The sequence below is a fragment of the Hemiscyllium ocellatum genome, chromosome 3, assembly GCF_020745735.1.
Source record: "Hemiscyllium ocellatum isolate sHemOce1 chromosome 3, sHemOce1.pat.X.cur, whole genome shotgun sequence".
Classification (NCBI taxonomy): Eukaryota; Metazoa; Chordata; class Chondrichthyes; order Orectolobiformes; family Hemiscylliidae; genus Hemiscyllium; species Hemiscyllium ocellatum.
The window spans coordinates 138,132,266-138,152,736 of NC_083403.1; the positions used below are offsets into that span (position 1 = coordinate 138,132,266).

A 20,471-nucleotide genomic window follows, 5' to 3' on the forward strand; every position below is an offset into this window, starting at 1 on the left:
CTTCTGTTACTGCATCCAATTTGCTAACTAATCCATTTCCTTTTTCCTCTATCTCTCAATCACTAATACATGGCCAAAACCATATAGCTTGATAACATTTTTTCCCCCCAACATGGAAGGGTCCTTAATTACAGAAAAAGATCTGTCTTTTCTAGTGTATATCATATTGCAGACAGATTCATAATTCACCTCAAGGACTTTATAAACACAATCAGATTTTGGTTCATTGGAAGGACACGTATTGCACGGACTACCAGCAGGAAATTCAAATTGAAATGTACAAAATATAGTGATAACTTGCCTGTTAATACCAGCCCTTTCTGTAGCTGCTTTCAGATTATTTGAGGACCCAGACTTGGGAGGAATTGTCCAAGCAGGTGACCCTTTATTACTTCCAGCTGCTTTTGATCTTCACGTTGGTGCTACAAATGTCAACTTTGATGAAAGCACTGAAGAACTATTCAGGTATTTAATTGTTAACAGGATGGGCAATTATCTTGATTCTTAGGCTTTCCGGGACAAGTGCTTTGCTGTTGGTCAGTATGACAAATTTTGACCCTTAGATATTCTGAGATAGCAGTGGTAGTAATTCCTGTAAGTGTTTACCTTGTCTTCCACTGGTAAAACGTCGCAACACTCAATTCTACGTCCTTTAATCTTGGGATGTTACATGTGGATATCTTTTGTGATCCAAACTGGATCCTGTACCCATTTGCCAGTAAGCAAACTGGAAACATACCTGAGGTGGTAAAATCAATTCGTTAAAGTTGCTTTGTTTTAAATGTAATGTGGAGAAATTTACCAGTGAGTCAACAGTAGGCATGGAATAATGGCCATAGGATTTCAGGGGATAACTACCTGCTGTCCACACACCCCTTGACCTGTCCACACACCCCTTGACCTGTCCACACACCCCTTGACCTGTCCACACACCCCTTGACCTGTCCACACACCCCTTGACCTGTCCACACACCCCTTGACCTGTCCACACACCCCTTGACCTGTCCACACACCCCTTGACCTGTCCACAATTTTAAGGGGGTTGTTGTTTTGTCGCCGCTGTCATAGTCTTGCCAGAGAGACTCTGTGTCCTGTCTCCCCTGTGTCAGACCATATGGGCTGCTCTTTTATCAACAGAGAGAAGCGACTGGTGGTGATTTAACTGGAGGGCCATCAGAGCTCCGATGAGCGAAAAGTTTAAGGAGAGTCCCTCATGGTAACCTCAAACCGGTCATGGGAATTGAACTCATGCTGTTGGCATCACACTGCTGTAAACCAACAATCCAGCCAATTGAGCTAAACTGATTCCCTGTAAGTGGGTAGTTGCAGTTTTAGCCAATCTGTCCTTCAGACACACATGGGTGCACACACCTTCCATCTGGGACTGTGTATAGTACCAGATGTGGCTAGTGTCCTTGATGGTGGTTTGGGTCTGCAGGGAAACTCACCGATTCAGTTAAATAGCAGCTCTGAGTTGGAGTTTCCTCCCCAGTGAGTTGAAGTTCCCCACTGACTCTGCCACTCTTTACATTTTACCCAGTGTGTTAACTGTAAATAAATCTACAACTTGCTTTTCATTGCTCTCCTCAACCATTTATCCTGATGTCTTTGTGCATTGATCACATTGTTTGGACATTTCCTTTCTTCCTTAAATGTGGCCACCTGCATTTTAGCTGCCAGCTTAGAACTTCATATGTGCTGTTCCATCTCCACGGGATTAGATTCGATTACTTAGTGTGGAAACAGGCCCTTCAGCCCAACAAGTCCATACCAACTCGCCGACGTGCAACCCACCCAGACCATTCCCCTACATTTACCCCTTTACTCAACGCTACGGTCAATTTAGTGTGGCCAATTCACCTAACCTGCACATTTTTGGACTGTGGGAGGAAACCAGAGCACCTGGAGGAAACCCATGCAGACACGGGGAGAATGTGCAAACTCCACACAGACAGTCGCCAAAGGTGGGAATTGAACTCGGGTCTCTGGCGCTGTGAGGCAGCAGTGCTAACCACTGTGTCACCGTACCGCCTCAGAATCAAATTATTAAAGTACATTAACAGATTTTTTAAATGGTTCACTTCTTTGAGAATAGACTGCCTACATATGACTTATATTTAAAATCTGGGATCAGTCATACGAAACTTGGAAGCGCCAATTTTAAAAAAGAAATACTAGATTTGAATTACTGATTTCTGTGGGATATCTGTTTCCTGCACTCATTGAAACTCTCAATGTCAAATGCAGTGCACTCCAGTACAAATTTTAAAAACTGAAATATTTTTAGAGCAAAATCATTGCTTTTTTTGAGACCAAAGTCCAACTGCTAGCTATATACCCAGCTGGAGCTTACCTGCCCCCAGTCACCACTGCTATTCTCACTGCACCGTTTAGTACCACTGAGCTCTCTGCCAGTCAGATTGACACTGATTTTCCATGATAGGGTAGGGAGAGGGGACAATCGGCCACCTGCTTCACACTCCAACATGTAACATGTTTAAAAAACAAAATACGTACATCTATCAAATACATGATCATGTTGTTCTTGTGCTCTTCATTTTTAGGGTTGAAGATGACTTGGAGAAGTTATTGAAGCTAAGTTCCAGCAATAAAGACAAGCCAACTGTGCCCGCCAAACCAACTGTGCCCGCCAAACCAACTGTGCCCGCCAAACCAACTGTGCCCGCCAAACCAACTGTGCCCGCTAAACCAACTGTGCCCAAAAAACCAGCGTTGTCCTCTGAAATGAGGAGCAATCCCGCAACAGAACACCGTTCCTTTAAAAACACGGCAGCTGACATGGATGAACTGGATATTCTGAAATACATTCAAGAGAATGAGAAATTGAATAGTGACTCATTTGATCTCTTTTGAAAGGACTCTCCAGCAATATCTCACAAATGCTTTAAGTAGTAACCTCCGTGACCTACCAGCAATTCATCGTACGGTCCAATTGCACTCATGGATGGAAGAGACAATTAAAATAGCCACTTTCATGTTTCTGAGGCAAAGAAGCAACATATTCAAGTTGCTGAAACTTCTGAATTAGAAAATTCCTGCCCATAGTTAAGTGAAAATTAAGAAATTAAATCAGTGAAAATTAATCAGAAAATTAGCAGCAAGATAGCTACAGTTTTTGATTCTCTCCCATCCAAGGTCATGGTAGCCAGATAAATGCATTGCCCTATATATGTAGTGAGAATCGGTTTATCAGGATTGTAAATCTCAAAGAAGAAAACTGTGACATACACCAATGATTCACGAACAAAATATTTGAACTATCAGGTCATGCCTTTCTTTCTTTGTCTTACAAGAAAGAAATTCCTGGTGGCATATAGCCTTACAAATTAAGGCCTTATGGAAATTCAAAAATAAAGGCCTTGAAAAATATCCGTGCCTCTTGGCATTATTATCAGTTCTAAGTGTCAGCTTGCAATATTCACTAACAATTGGGTATTGAATTCCTCCATCTCTACAATTGTTTATGTCAAGGTCAGAAATGTTAGCTTTCAAATGTATATATCTGTTGGTGAGAAGCTGTGGCTCAGACATTGCTTTGATCTTCAGACTCCAGTCTGTTCTTTCAGCTCAATAAATGATGTAATGCAGCAGGTAGTGGCCACATTAAAATATAGGAGCAACATTGGGAATGAAGACTGGGTGGGACTGGGAAAATGCTTGCCTTTGGATCATATACAAGTATCCCTGTTTTTGTCCAGAAACTGCAATATTTATTGTAAAGATAGCTTTCTCTCTGGCAAAATTGAAACAACAGGGAAATTATTCCGAGTGTATGAGGTAATATAAAATATAGGAAATGTAAAGCAGTAATTTTTCCATTCTACTTAACTGCTAAATATAGTTTTTTTTAGAGGTTTTGAAAGGGATGTAAAAGAACTTTTGAATTAAACATTATATTAGAATGTGAGGGTTAACTTGATCAATATACCTATGGAGTATAATAAAGCATCTTACACATGTCAATGTAAATAGGCAGATTACATGTTCCCTGCTGGTTTTGCAGACTTGAGTGGAATAGGTTCTAGTTTTGTTTCAAGTCTCTAATGAGTCATCTGGTCTTTGCCACCTTTGGGAAATCGGGCAGATGTTTAATTGTTCTTGATGACTCCTTTCTTGCTTGCAACACACACACACACACACACACACACACACACACACACACACACACACACACACACACAAAACCAATGTCACCAATTCACCCCTTGCACCTTTTCTCCCATAGTATGTTGTAATGTCGTATGCACGGATGTAAAATTGAGGGATGACTGTAGTTGTAACTGAGTAGGGACTCTATTTTCATGGAGTCAAAATATGATACAAATATACAAAGTTTTTCTTAATCTTTTTCTTAAAGGCTGAATTGGTTTCCAAATTCTTGCATATCATTTAAACTTTGTTTATGTAAAGGATATTCATTTAGTTGTTGTAGTAGTCAGACATGATGCTAAGTCCTCATCTAAAGATTTAGAAGATGCTTAAAAAAAGAGGATGTGTTATCCAAACTGTTTACAAAACTACTAATTTCAACAATCAAAAGTTACTCCACCAGTGCCTACTTGCTGGACATCAGGGTGACGAATATAGTGAGAGAAAATGTAGTCACACTTTTTTTCTGATGTGATGATTTCTGTGCTTTTCCACAAGCTCAATAATAGGCAATGGACTATGTATCCACAGTGAAAGATGCTTTGTGCACCTTACCCAGAGCCAAGCCTTATGTGAGCATGGACAGGGAGTGTAGAAAGTCATTTTAAATCTGTATATCCTGCTGTTTTATCTGCCAGCCTAAACAGGAGGTGCGTTGATAATTGACTGTCTGCCTCCAACCACAGGCAGCCAGGAAACTGCAGGGTAATGGCAGCAGTGTCAGAAAGACCGCTGAAGTAAAATGGCCAGTTTCGTTCAGGTGGGCAGCTAGAAAGTGCTTTGGTAACTTTCACTTTCCAGTCACCTTCCAATCTTCGCATATATATTGACCACGTGATTGTAGCAAGTGTTCATGTTTCTTTAGATTATGAACGAACAGAAAGGTTTGTGAGGAGTTTTTGCTTTGTGTAAGATTAAGCACCTGTCCTCTAGATGTGGTGTAGGGTGCCTCTGTCTCAATGTTGATGTAGTTAATTCCACTGTAGCACCTGGAAATTGTGGTGAATGTGACTGAAAACCTAATGCATTTTTGTAAAATTAAATTTTGCATCACCTAATAAAACAATGGTACTTTATCCTGATGAAATAAGAATAGGGCAAAAAGAATTAAGTATTGTGTTTATTGTCATAATTGACTGTTATAGCCCTTAAGAAATATTAGTTGATATGAAACTATCAAAAACACTCAGTACACTTTGTTTCATTTGCTATTAACTGGATTTTGGACATGTACAAATTTGAGAAGGGTACCCTTCTTAAATTGGTATTATTGTGGTATAATTGTACATTATCCTTTGGGAAAATTAATGAGTAATTAATTGGAGATTATCTTTGTATTAGCATTTTTCAAGCTATTTTCCAATCTGTTTTTTCTATGTTCTGTACTGATCTAAGCTTTCTAAACAAGTTTTTTAAGACTAATCTAAGTTTATATTCTGGTAAAAACAATGACTGTTAACAGTACTTTGGGGCAACCAAAATGCATTAACGTTAGCAAGATCTATTATAAAAAAGAGACAAGTCCAAAATAAACTTTGCCATTAAGAGAACTCTGTCTACACCACTTCATTTCAAAGTGACAAGAAGCATTGTTTGCCAGATGTGTGAAGTTTGTTTATAAAGCTACAAGCATGTCTGTGATATTCCAGTGCTGCTGTAGCCTACAGAGGACCATTTATTGTCTTTGATCAACTGGATCAGTTTACTACTTTGATGGAAACACAGACTACCACCCACTGATCTCTCCCAATAACTGGCTGGAACATTCACCTGACTGGTTTTTCAATGAAGACTGAATAAGATTTTCAAATGACTCTATGTAGCTGCTAACACTCAATGGGGTTTCACTTAGAAAGTGCCAATACACACCTGAACAAGTGCATCATTAGTACCATCTCCCTAATGCCAAATCTGCCACTTAGCTTCCTTATGCACACCCCACCTCCAATGAAAGGAGTCACATATAGATAGCTGGCATCTGCTGGATGCAGGTTTGTCTCCTCTCTCTTAATGCACCAACATTACAACCAATCCTAAATAAAACTAGGGAGCAAAACAATCAAGTACTTGCTTGATAAAGGTTGGGCACATTTTACACCCCTACAGGAAAGTGGAAGTAATTTGGAAATAATTGGTGCCTGTCATTTTGCCTCGGGCTTCACCAGCATCACAATATTCTGAGGGCTGGCTGGCCAACTGGATTGCAATGCAGAGTGATGCCAACAGTATGGGTTCAATTTCCACACTGGCAAGGTTACTGTGAAGAAGTGCCCTCCTCAACATCTCCACTCACTTGAGGCAAGGTGACCCTCTGGTTAAACCACTCAGGTTAAACAGCAGCCCTATGGTCTGAGAGGATTATGGTGACTTGTGATATTCCAGCAACGTAATATCGACTAAAATATAATTTTGGTGGAGTGAATTAAATAACCAACACTGAAGCATCATTGATCAGCAAAGTTTTACTTCACACCCGAGGGAATCTGGTGTCTGTAAATTGCTAGCTCCTTGCTTAAAAACAAAAGCAGCTTTGGAACTGCTGAGCTTTGAGGCAATGTGAGGGTGTGGGTGATAAAGATTATTTTCAGTAAAACGTAATGGAATCTTTGTGTTTGTTAGAAAAACAGAACTTTGCAATTGCATATTAATGGCTTATTGTGTGTGCACCTATTTCTAAGTAATATAACTGTTGACAATGCCCAGAAATCATCTCCAAACTCAACAATGCAATTCTTTGATAATACTGTTGTGTAGAGATAAATTGGTGCTAGTAACTCACTGTATGCTTCTTGGTCTCTGGCGTCACTTGTTTATGAAATAACAGGATATAGCTGTCTCATGCAGCCTTCCAGACTGTAAAGAGCAGTCAAAAGTCATTGTTCTGTTCAGGAAATCAGGCGTCTATGAACTATAGTGTGATGTGAGTGCCACCCAGAAAACTTGATCTTCAAACTCAGCATGTTTTTGAAGACTTTAAATAAGTAGGAAGGCTAAATATGTGAATAACTACAAATGTGTCAATCTCCACTAGAATATTGTAAATATTGAATCTAATAACGTGTTTGCATTAGATTAAAGAATTAGAATCTAGGATAACATTACTACTTTTTTGATGTTTAGAGAGTTAGTCTGCTTTCTTACTCCTCTGCATTGACTTTTCACAAAGTTTAGTTTTTAATATGCCTCTCCATAATGAATCAACAATTTAAAATGAAAATCAAGCAAATTATGTATGAAAAGGGTGAGCTGCTATCCCATGCAATGAAAAGGAAAACTACCTCCACCATTTCTAATCAAAAATTATGTCAGTCTTAGAGATGTACAGCATGGAAACAGACCCTTCAGTCCAACTCATCCATGCCAACCAGATATTCTAACCTAATCTAGTCCCATTTGCCAGTACTTGGCCCATATCCTTCTAAATCCTTCCTATTCATATACCCATCCAGATGCCTTTTAATATTATAATTGTACCAGCCTTCACCACTTCCTCTGGCAGCTCATTCCATACATGCACCACTCTTTACGTGAAAAAGTTGCCCCTTAGGTCCCTTTTAAACTTCTCCCCTCACACCCTAAATCTATGCCCCTCTAGTTCTGGAACACCCTACCCCAGGTAAAAGACCTTGTCTATTTACCCTGTTCATCCCCCTCATGATTTTATAAACCTCTATCAGGTCAGCCCTCAGCCTCCAAGACTCCAGGGAAAACAGCCCCTCCCTATAGCTCAAATCCGCTAACTCTGGCAACATCCTTTTAAATCCTTTCTGAGCCCTTTCAAGTTTCACAACAACATCCTTCCTATAGGAGGGAGACCAGAATTGCACACAATATTCCAAAAGTGGCCTAACCAACATCCCATACAGTTGCAATACGACCTCCCAACTCCTACATCAGATTTTGTGAAAATGCACATTTATCAAAGTGTAAACGTTTTGCACAAGTTTTATTTTTCTTGGATTACAATTTTGAAATGGAAATTTGGAGTGAGTATTATTTTCAAATTTTCTTTTGAAATCATAGTCCTGCAGTCTCCGATTTCATAGCAGGGTCCTACTTTGAGTTGTATTTGGATCTACCACTGTGAGCACAGCCCATCAATTAGACCAGAAAATGTGCAGTGCCTTTCAATCTATACCTGTACTGAATTTTTCTTGAAAATATTGGCATGTACAAAGATAGACCCAGCTGTTACACTTGATTGAGTATCAGAGCACTGGGATGCAAACACACCAGTGATGAGGTATTAGATCAATGGGATAGTTTAACAAATGAAAGAGAATGTAGCTGCTTAGTGCAACTAACCATACCATAATTTCTCCAGAGACCTTTGCTGTTCACTTTCTGCAGTTTTCTCCTCTTCTCTCTCAAAAGACAATATATGTCCAGGCTTCTAATTTAAACTGAAGTTATAAATTGTACTGTCCATGTTGCAAAAATTGTCACCTTCATTGTCTTCTGACTGATAGAATCTCAGTAAATTGCAAAATAAATGCAAAATAAATACTGATGATTGCAAAAGAAACACATTTTGTCCAATCATGGTGGGCATTGACATGTAAATATTTCCAGTTTCCACACACTCGTATTGTTCATCCTACTGGATCATGGTTTTTTCATATGCTGCGTTAATTTCACGTTAAGCTAGTGTTCTGTAATAAAACGTGCATTAGAAAGATATAACACGAGTGGGAATATTGATACCAGCTTTAAATCTAGAACTCAGTGCAAGTTTTTTTAAAAAACTTATTTGTGTGATGTGGGTGTTGCTGGCTAGACCAGTGTTTGTTGTCTATCCCTAATAATCGCTCAAAGGATAATTCCTGCTGACGAGCCAAAGAAATGGGGTTTTCTTCCCTTGTGTATCTCTAAGCTATATTTACAATGTAGCTCCTTACAGCAGCATTGGCATCCGTTCAAACAACTCCAGTTGTAATGGTCTTCTGTTCAACATTTTGGCAAGATAGCACAGGTATGGAAACCCTGATCCTGGTAGAGATTCTGCATTTCATCACTAATGCAATGCAGTGTGATCCCTGCACCGTGTTTCATTCCCATCTGCAGATTTTCTTTCTCCATCTGAATTGTGCTTCATGTTGAGCTTGCGTGCAATAAATTCGCAACAGGTTTTGACACTTCCTGAGGTATGAAACGTGAAATTAAGTGATCCATAACAGCTAGACTTGGTAAAAGCAAGCTTGTCAAAATAATAAACTTTTATTATTGCATGATTTGGAGATGCCAGTGTTGGACTGGGGTGTACAAAGTTATAAATCACACAACACCAGGTTATAGTCCAACAGGTTTAATTGGAAGCACGCTAGCTTTCGGAGTGACGCTCCTTCGTCAGGTGACTATCACCTGATGAAGGAGCGTCGCTCCGAAAGCTAGTGTGTTTCCAATTAAACCTGTTGGACTATAACCTGGTGTTGTGTGATTTTTAACTTATTATTTCAAGCAGCTAAATGGAAACTCACTTGTTACTCCATGCATCTATAAATCTTTCCTAATCAAATTAATTCCATGTCACTGCATTCTTTCTTTTTTGTTCATTCACAGAGTGTGGATGTCTCTGGCTAAGCAGCATTTATTGCCAATCTCTAATTTCCCAGAGGGCAATTGAGGGTTATCCAAATTGTTGTGGGTTTGGAATCACATGTAGGCCAGACCAGGTAAGGATGGCAGTTTCCTTCCCTAAAGGACATCAGTGAAACAAATGGGTATTTCCCAACACTTGACAATGGATTCATGATAATCATTAGACTCTTAATGCCAGATTTTTAAAAAAATTGAGTTAGTGTTCCAGCATCTGCTGTGGTAAGACTTGAACCTAGGTCCCCAGAACATTACCTAGGTGACTGGATTAATTGGTCTAGCAATAACAGCGCTGTCCCATCGCCATCCCCATATATTTTAATACATTGAGTGGTCTGTAACACACAAGCATAAACAATGTTGAAACACTGGCAGCATTCACACTAACAGCTATGAAAAGTGATAGTGGAGTTTTCAATGTTCTTTCCATCAGATGGCTGATCAGGATTTCTCCAGCCTTGACCTGCTCCCATTGACCACTTGCAAGAATTTGCTGCTTAATATTCAGCCTGTTTAACTGTACTGTATTCTTTGCCCATCACATTCTGGGTTGGAGAAGCAGAAACACTCAATATCCTACTGCAAGGTCTCTCCAATTCACTTTTAGGCATTAGTAATGGCCTATCCATTTAATTTTATCATGATAGTATACAACTTTAATTTTCCACAAATGGAAACATTCATCATTATGTCTTCTCTATTAAGACCTTCCAAAATTTGAAAGACCTCAAAGTTACTCCCTCTTTTTGCTCAGGAGAAAAGGGACTTAGCCTATTTGTTTTTATCATTTTTTTTTGTCTCTAGCATTGCAGTAATATTTTTGGAATCATGCAGACAGTATACCATGTGTGGCCAAACCAAGAATTTATATAGATTTACTTCATAATTTTCTCTCATGGGACAAGCGAGAACTAAAGGGTCGAAGTTTTAAAATAAAAACATCCATTGAAAATAGAAATGAGGAATTTTTTTGATAAAGGATTGAGAGTCTTTGAAATTCCCTTCCTCAAGAGGCAGTGAATTGAATTTATTGTCACATGTACCGAGGCACATTGAAAAGCTTTTGTCTTGCAAGCAATACAGGCAGATCACAGAGTTAAGTAGCATAGATAAGTAAATAAATAATAGGTAAACAGTGGCAAAAACAAAAACACAGGTACAGGTGCATGTTAGGAGTTTGAGAGTCCATTCAGTATTCTAACAACAGTAGGATAGAAACTGTTATGAAACCGGCTGGTGTGCGTGTGTGTGTGTTCGGGCTTCTGTACCCTCTCTCTGGTAGAAGTTATAGAAAAACATTGCGAGGGTGGGATGGATTTTTGAGAATACTGGCAGCCTTTCCTTGACAGTGGGCCTGGTAGATGGATTCTATAGAGTTTTTTTAAAACACAGGGTGGTTGGTGTGTGGAATGAAGTTCCTGAGGAAGTGATGGATGCGGGTACAATTACAACATTTATAATACATTTGGATACATGGATATGAAAGGTTTGGAGGGTATGGGCCAAACAGAGGCAAATGGGACTAGTTTAACTTGTGAATTGCCAGGGAACTATAGACCGGTGAGCTTGATGTCGGTGGTAGGCACGTTGTTGGAGGGAATCCTGAGGGACAGGATGTACATGTATTCAGAAAGGAAAGGATTGATTAGGAATAGTCAACTTGGCTTTGTACGTGGGAAATCATGTCTCTCAAACTTGACTGAGTTTTTTGGAGAAGTAACAAAGAGGATTGATGAGGGCAGAGCAGTGGACATGATCTATTTGGACTTCAGTAAGGCGTTTGACAAGGTTCCCATAAGAGACTCGTTAGCAAAGTTAGATCTCACGGATACAGGGAGAACTAGCCATTTGGATACAGAACTGACTCAAAGGTAGAAGACAGAGCGTGGTGTGGAGGGTTGTTTTTCAGACTGGAGGCCTGTGACCAGCGGAGTGCCACAAGGATCGGTGTTGGGTCCACTATTTTTTGTCATTTATATTAATGATTTGGATGTGAGCATAAGAGATGTAATTAGTAAGTTTGCAAATGACACCAAAATTGGAGGTGTAGTGGATAGCAAAGAAGGTTACCTCAGATTACAATGGGATCTTAATCAAATGGACCGAAGGTCTGAGAAGTGGCAGATGGAGTTTAATTTAGATAAATGTGAAGTGCTGCATTTTGGGAAACCAAATCTTAGCGGGACTTATATGCTTAATGGTAAGGTCCTAGGGAGTGTTGCTGAATAGAGACCTTGGAGTGCAGGTTCATAGTTCCTTGAAAGAGGAGTTGCAGGTGGATAGGATAGTGAAGAAGGCGTTTGATATGCTTTCTTTTATTGATCAGAGTATTGAGTCCAGGAGTTGCGAGGTCATGTTGCGGCTCTGCAGGACATTGGTTAGGCTATTATTGGAATATGTATGCAATTCTGTTCTCCTTCCTATCGGAAGGATGTTGTGAAATTTGAAAGGGTTCAGACAAGATTTACAAAGATGTTGCCAGGGTTGAAAGACTTGAGCTATTGGGAGAGGTTGAATAGGGTGGGGCTGTTTTCCCTAGACCTCCGGAGGCTGAGGGGTGACGTTATAGGGGTTTATAAAATCATAAGGATGACGGATACGATAAATAGACAAAATCTCTTCCCTGGGGCATCCAGAATTAGCGGGTATATGTTTATGGTGAGAGGGGAAAGATCTATGTCAAGGGACGTTTTCACGCAGAAGGTGGTGTGTGTATGGAATGAGCTGCCAGAGGAAGTGGTGGAGGCTGGTACAATTGCAGCATTTAAAAGGCACCTGGATGGGTATATGAATAAGAAGGATTTGGAGAGATATAGGCCACGTGTTGGCAAATGGGACTAGATATCTGGTCAGCATGGATGGATTGGACCGAAGGGTCTGTTTCTGTGCTGTACATCTCTATGATTGTGTCATTATGTGCGGCATGAACTGATTGGACCAAAGGATCTGTTTCCATGCTGTATGACTCTATTTAATATGTATGCATCTAACCAGAAACATGATTTAATGAATTATTTTTGTGTTTTGGTTAAAAACTATCTGCCTTTATCTTTGCTGTGTGGAAGGGCCTGTGTTGCACTGTTATGTTCTGTGTTCTATGATATTGACTGAGAGTAGTTCACCTAGGGTTCCTGCATCTGATGAAACCAAATAAAATTAGTGTGGCCCCCTTTGAAAGAAATTGTCTATAGGCAAAGAAGAAATCTCAAGCCAGTAGCTTGTCTGAAGCTTGTGGGACCCTCTGTGCAATCTGCTGGTTGCAAATTGGCCTGAGACACCAATATACCTGACTATACCCCACAAACACTGGCGACGATGCATAATATTATGCTGGCCTCAAAGGAGAGCAAGATTGAAAAATAAGGTGAACGTTTGACAAACAAATGGGAGGAATTTTCCTCTCCCTGGTGTGGCTTGGGCATGGCAAAAAAAATGGTTGGGGAAAAATATGGCAACAATGGGGGAGGAAGAAAAATCACAATTTCAACATTAATTATATTTTCTTGAAATGGTGACTTCAGTGTCTCCCCAAAGAGTGGTAATGGCCTTATCTCCAAGAAGTTGCATCTCCTTAATAGCTGAATCTGCCTTATTTACTTAAGCTATACAAAGGTGCTGTTTCTTGTTGGAAGGAAGTTTTTAAAAATTTGTTCTTGGGGTTTAGGCATTTCTGGTTAGGCCAGCATTTGTTGCCCATCTCTAATTGCCCCACAGGTAGTTAAGAGTCGACTAGATTGCTGTGGGCCCGGAGTCCCAGGTAGGCCATAGATTGATTAGATGGCTTTCAATCCCTATAGGCCTTTGTGAACCAGATGATTACCGTTAACCTGGACTAAAGTATTGGCCTTTTAGTTGAATTCAAATTTCATCAATGTCATGGTGGGATTTGAACCATATCTCCAGATAATGAGCTTGGAGTATTAATCTCGTAGCATTACCCCCACAGTTTCATCTCCACATCATTAGGCTTACTTGCAGAGTTTTACTCCCCCAATATTGTGAGAAAACTTTGGTTCTGCAGTAAACATTTGGATAAGGATAAGCTCTTCAAAATTCCTTCTGAAGATTATAACATTGACTTCTTTGTGAAGCTTCCACGATATTGCATTAGAGCATGGCATGAGGTATCATTACAATAGACTTGAGGGCTCTGACATCCATGCAGTAAAATGCTGTTCTCTTTCAGATGTCACCCCACAATTTAACTGTCCACATGGACATGAACAGTATGGTTGGTTACCTGTGCCATCGCTCCAAATCTGAAGACAATATCAAAGGAAAGAGCAAATTGTCACAAGACCCGTAGATTGCAGCAGCTGCCACTCTGCTACCAATGGGAGAAGCAGCAGGTGTGGTTCCATCAAAGAGCTGGATGAGAATTAAATGGCCCTGCACTGACGTCTCATTGTCATTTTCTTTAATTCTCTGAAAGACAGTGTAGGTGCTGGCGAAGGACAGAGCTGAAAATGTGTTGCTGGAAAAGCGCAGCAGGTCAGGTAGCATCCAAAGAGCAGGAGAATTGACGTTTCGGGCATGAGCCCTTCTTCAGTTTGTCTTCAATGAGAAACAATTAAAAATCTCAGTAATTTACCATCAAATTTTGTGTAAAGAAGATGTCAAGATTTTGCTATCTTCCATTTACTCAATAGAGCATTGAGTTTCTGCTAACAATGCCCACTTTCTTAAAGCACCTGAAATTAAACTGATCTTGGTGCAACAATACTAACCTCTAATTAACACCTGGAAAATGCTTGTAAATATCTAAAAAAAATATACTTCTGTACACCAAACTATCGTTTAGTTCTGTATTTTTTAAAAATCATCTTCAGCGATTTAAAATTAGATTGGTCATTGACAGATGTTTTTACTGAAAGTACTCAGTTTTTGGGATTAACTGGTTTTTAGCAGTATCATTAAAACTGCACAGGGGTACCATCCTTTAATATTTTCTCAAGCTCAGAAACAATTTTCTTCTGTAACGTTCTCTGATTGCTAGCACGCATGGAAGATTTTAACTTTGAGATTATCTAAATGAGTGCTAACGGAAACATGAACCATAAATTCAGTCCTCGAGGGAAATAATTGTAATTTATAACTTTTCATCTCAAGCATTTGATGACTTTGCTGAGGTTCCTCCTTTTAGCTCTATAGCCTTTTAGTATGTTTGAGAACCCAGTTTTTGGGCTGCCTGATTTTAGTCTTGATTTACTTTCCTGGCAATCTAATTGCTGGAAAAGTGCAACTGATCAGGCAGCATCACTTTCCTCATTCCTGAAGAAGGGCTCATGCCCAAAACGTCTATTCTCCTGCTCCTTGGATGCTGCCTGACCTGCTGCGCTTTTCCAGCAACACATTTTCAGCTCTGATCGCCAGCATCTGCAGTCCTCACTTTCTCCTGGCAATCTAATTGCCCAAAGGAGTCTCTTCTGTTTAAATTGGTTTTGCAACATCCTTATGAAAATCATCTTTGTTTATATAATCTTATTGTTTGATACATCACTGGCCAAGTTACAGTGAATGAGCAGCCTTAGTGACTGTTGATATTTTGGGTTTATCGAACTGAACATACACAGAAATCTCACTATTGAATTAATCTGTAATACTAATCTCTCTAACAGACAGGAAACAGGCGAGTTAAGGCACTCTATCAAGAATTTAGAGATATTGGAAAAGTTAATTAAAATCCTCTAATATCTGTATTCCCAGAGGCATGAAAACGTCTGACATAAGGATAAACTGTCCTTATGTAAATGGAAAAGAGATTTGAGTCTATCAAATGTGATGTGTCATCTCATTGAAAGCCACTGTTGGTTTGTCTCTAAGATGTTTAAGTGATTCAGTTAATCAGGCAGATGACCTTCCACTGCTTCAACTGAAGTTGACCAGATTTTAGGGCTGGCTTCATTGTTCCACTGTCTTCCTGGAATATTATTTGAATTTAATTATGATGCCATGACAATGTAACTTTTCTGCATTATAATGCTGAATATTGACTTTTCCAAATCCAAATATATTGATCAGGCCTAGTTCCATATATTTTTAATATACTTTTACAACAATGTATTTTTTCCTTCCAGGTTTCTACAATTCTCTCCTGGAAGAGCTGAAACAAATTGGGATGTGGTCTGACCAGTTCTGACTACTGATCTCATAGTGATTGGAATGAGATCAGCCAGGTGAATTTCATAGGATGTGAGTTCTCTGATTGAACCAGGTTAATAGCCCCAGTCAGGGACCCATGGCTGTCAGATATAAACAGGAGTGTGGTGAAGGGCACTGCTTGTCACAGGCCACTCAGGTGTTTCCTTTCTTCTTGGTGGTGGAAATTAAATAAAGATTTGTACACCTTGTCTCTCACTGTGTCTCACACCTGCGCACACACACACCATGGGTGCTGGGGATAAAAATAATAAGCACTAAAAAGAGAGGAAAAAAAAAATAAACAGAAGTGTAGCATTGTCCTCTGAAAAAAAAAATAAAAAAAAAATAAACAGGAGTGTGATACCTTTACGTCGAGCCTCCTCCTAGGTGGTGCGCCCTGGCGACGTATTTTTTCCGCCAGGTGCGTAACCTCAACTACGACACGCAGCTCCTGCTCGTCGACCGTGACGGTTTGGAGGTCGCCCTCAAGGTGCTGCCTGTCTTTTACCAGGACCTGATCACTGTCTGGAACATGGTCGAATCGCGTCGCGCCTACCCTCCGGCAGGAGTAGCGGCTGTCGTCAGGGAGCCGTTGCTCAGGAATCCGCACCTCCGTGCTCGCGGGTTCGAGTGGCTGTCGGAGGGGAGGGCCGTGGCGGCGAGGGTGACCAGGGTGGGGACGTGCTGGGTGCTGGGGGCCTGGGCTGGACGTTGCCGCAAGACATAGCGAGCAGGGCAGCGGTAGACGTCCGGTACGTGGCCACCGGCATCCGACGCCTTAAAACGGCGGTGCTCGGACCCGACGTAGTGCACCAGTTGGAGGACGCTCAGGTGTGCGGTGGGATCCCGTCCGCGCTCACCCCTGCCCGGACGGAATTTCACATCGGCCCCAGGGTCCCGTACTTTCCGCGGGAGCCTGTGCCCCACAACCTGAGCCGCCTCCGTAATTTTAATTTTGTCCCGTTTAAGGACGTTAAAAGGTGTGCCCTATACCGACTGCTGCTGCACACCGTCCACCTCTTCTCCCTCATCCACCGCCCGGACACGCCCTGGCGTGCCCATTTGCCACCGGGCGGTGGGGATCCCCAGTGGAGGGCCCTCTATGCTGGAGTCCTCCCCCTTTCTCTCGGGGATCTGGGGTGGAGGGTGCTGCATGCAGCAGTCCCCTGCAACCGCAGATTGCGGTGGTTCACGGACTCCCAGCCCAACTGCTTGTTCTGTGGCGCTGTGGAGTCCGTGGACCATGTGTATGTTGGGTGTGGGCGTTTGCACTCCCTTTTTGATTTTCTTAAAAACCTCCTCCTTTGCTTTTGGTTGCACTTCAGTCCCACGCTCCTGATCTTCGGGCACCCGGTGCGGAGGAGGGAGGGCAGGTCTGAAGACCTCCTTGTGGGTCTGCTGCTGGGCCTGGCCAAACTGGCCATAAACAGGTCCAGGCAGCGGGCCGTGGAGGGGGTCGTTAGGGCCGACTGCCTGCCCCTCTTCCGCGGTTACGTTAGGGCCCGGGTGTCCTTGGAGAAGGAGCACGCGGTGTCCACCAACACCCTGGAGTTGTTCAGGGAGAGGTGGGCGCCGCAGGGAGTGGAGTGCATCATTTCCCCCTCCAACTCTATTTTGATTTAGTCCCTGCCCTCCCCTTCACTGTTTGTTCACATAGCATTGCCCTTTGATGTGAAGGGCACTGCTTGTCACAGGCCACTCGGGTGTTTTCCTACTTTTCCTGGTGGTGGAAATTGAATAAAGATTTGTACACCTTGTCTCTCACTGTGTCTCACAGCTGCACACACACACCATGGGTGCTGGGGTTAAAAATAATAAGCACTACCGCAGTTAGGCGGTAGTGTGGGGGTTAATAAAAAAAATAAATAAATAAATAGGAGTGTTAAAAAAAATAAGAAAAAAAAGAAAAAAGAAAAGAAAAAGAAAAAAAAATAAACAGGAATGTCACTGTTTGATTGCACAGCATAAAAAAAAATAAACAGGAGTGTGATACCTTTACGTCGAGCCTTCTCCTAGGTGGTGCGCCCTGGCGACGTATTTTTTCCGCCAGGTGCGTAACCTCAACTACGACACGCAGCTCCTGTTCGTCGACCGTGGCGGTTTGGAGGTCGCCCTCAAGGTGCTGCCTGTCTTTTACCAGGACCTGATCACTGTCTGGAACATGGTCGAATTGCGACGCGCCTACCCTCCGGCAGGAGTAGCGGCTGTCGTCAGGGAGCCGTTGCTCAGGAATCCGCACCTCCGTGCTCGCGGGTTCGAGTGGCTGTCGGAGGGGAGGGCCGTGGCGGCGAGGGGGACCAGGGTCGGGGACGTGCTGGGTGCCGGGGGCCTGGGCTGGACGTTGCCGCAAGACATAGCGAGCAGGCAGCGGTGGACGTCCGGTACGTGGCCACCGGCATCCGACGCCTTAAAACGGCGGTGCTCGGACCCGACGTAGTGCACCAGTTGGAGGACGCTCAGGTGTGCGGTGGGATCCCGTCCGCGCTCACCCCAGCCCGGATGAAATTTCACATCGGCCCCAGGGTCCCGTACTTCCCACGGGAGCCTGTGCCTCACAACCTGAGCCGCCTCCGAAATTTTAATTTTGTCCCGTTCAAGGACGTTAAAAGGTGTGCCCTATATCGACTGCTGCTGCACACCGTCCACCTCTTCTCCCTCATCCACCGCCCGGACACGCCCTGGCGTGCCCGTCTGCCACCAGGCGGTGGGGATACCCAGTGGAGGGCCCTCTACGCTGGAGTCCTCCCCCTTTCTCTCGGGGATCTGGGGTGGAGGGTGCTGCACGCAGCAGTCCCCTGCAACCGCAGATTGCGGTGGTTCACGCACTCCCAGCCCAACTGCTTGTTCTGTGGTGCTGTTGAGTCCGTGGACCATGTGTATGTTGGGTGTGGGCGTTTGCACTCCTTTTTTGATTTTCTTAAAAACCTCCTCCTCTGTTTTTGGTTGCACTTCAGTCCCGCGCTCCTGATCTTCGGGCACCCGGTGGGAGGAGGGAGGGCAGGTCTGAAGACCTCCTCGTGGGTCTGCTCCTGGGCCTGGCCAAACTGGCCATAAACAGGTCCAGGCAGCGGGTCGTGGAGGGGGTCGTTAGGGCCGACTGCCTGCCCCTTTTCCGCGGTTACGTTAGGGCCCGGGTGTCCTTGGAGAAGGAGCACGCGGTGTCCACCAACACCCTGGAGTTGTTCAGGGAGAGGTGGGCACCGCAGGGAGTGGAGTGCATCATTTCCCCCTCCAACTCTATTTTGATTTAGTCCCTGCCCTCCCCTTCACTGTTTGTTCACACAGCATTGCCCTTTGATGTGAAGGGCACTGCTTGTCACAGGCCACTCGGGTGTTTTCCTACTTTTCCTGGTGGTGGATATTGAATAAAGATTTGTGCACTTTGCGTCTCTCACTGTGTCTCACAACTACACACACACACCATGGGTGCTGGGGAAAATAAGCACTACCGCAGTTAGGTGGTAGTGTGGGGTTAATTAGGGAAAAAAAAATTTTTTTAAAATAAATAAACAGGAGTGTGATACCTTTACGTCGAGCCTCCTCCTAGGTGGTGCGCCCTGGCGACGTTTGTTTTCCGCCAGGTGCGTAACCTCAACTACGACACGCAGCTCCTGTTCGTCGACCGTGGCGGTTTGGAGGTCGCCCTCAAGGTGCTGCCTGTCTTTTACCAGGACCTGATCACTGTCTGGAACATGGTCGAATCGTGACGCGCCTACCCTCCGGCAGGAGTAGCGGCTGTCGTCAGGGAGCCGTTGCTCAGGAATCCGCACCTCCGTGCTCGCGGGTTCGAGTGGCTGTCGGAGGGGAGGGCCGTGGCGGCGAGGGTGACCAGGGTCGGGGACGTGCTGGGTGCCGGGGGCCTGGGCTGGACGTTGCCGCAAGACATAGCGAGAGGGCAGCAGTAGATGTCCGGTACGTGGCCACCCACATCCGACGCCTTAAAACAGCGGTGCTCGGACCCGACATAGTGCACCAGTTGGAGGACGCTCAGGTGTGCGGTGGGATCCCGTCTGCGCTCACCCCAGCCCGAACGGAATTTCACATTGGTCACAGGGTCCCGTACTTCCCGCGGGAGCCTGTGCCCCACAATCTGAGCCGCCTCCGGAATTTTAGTTTTGTCCCGTTCAAGGACGTTAAAAGGTGTGCCCTATATCGACTGCTGCTGCACACCGTCCACCTCTTCTCCCTCATCCACCGCCCGGACACGCCTTGGCGCGCCCATTTGCCACTGGGTGGTGGGGATCCCCAGTGGAGGGCCCTCTACGCGGGAGTCCTCCCCCTTTCTCTTGGGGATCTGGGGTGGAGGGTGCTGCATGCAGCAGTCCCCTGCAACCGCAGATTGCGGTGGTTCACGGACTCCCAGCCCAACTGCTTGTTCTGTGGTGCTGTGGAGTCCGTGGACCATGTGTATATTGGGTGTGGGCGTTTGCACTCCCTCTTTGATTTTCTGAAAAACCTTCTCCTCTGCTTTTGGTTGCACTTCAGTCCCACGCTCCTGATCTTCGGGCACCTGGTGCGGAGGAGGGAGGGCAGGTCTGAAGACCTCCTCATGGGTCTGCTCCTGG

At 43.5% G+C, this 20,471-nt stretch overlaps 1 protein-coding gene across 3 annotated transcripts in view; it reads left to right on the forward strand.

Annotated features, from left to right (window-relative positions):
- hs1bp3 (HCLS1 binding protein 3) overlaps positions 1-3,390 on the forward strand; it is a 67,862-nt gene extending 64,472 nt beyond the window's left edge. For all 3 annotated transcript variants that reach the window (XM_060853756.1, XM_060853765.1, XM_060853748.1), the window contains exons 6-7: positions 327-465; positions 2,565-3,390. In XM_060853756.1, the coding sequence (XP_060709739.1) occupies positions 327-465; positions 2,565-2,874 (449 nt within the window). In that variant the 3' untranslated portion in view covers positions 2,875-3,390. The remainder of the gene's footprint in view (positions 1-326; positions 466-2,564) is intronic.
- Positions 3,391-20,471: the final 17,081 nt, after the last annotated feature.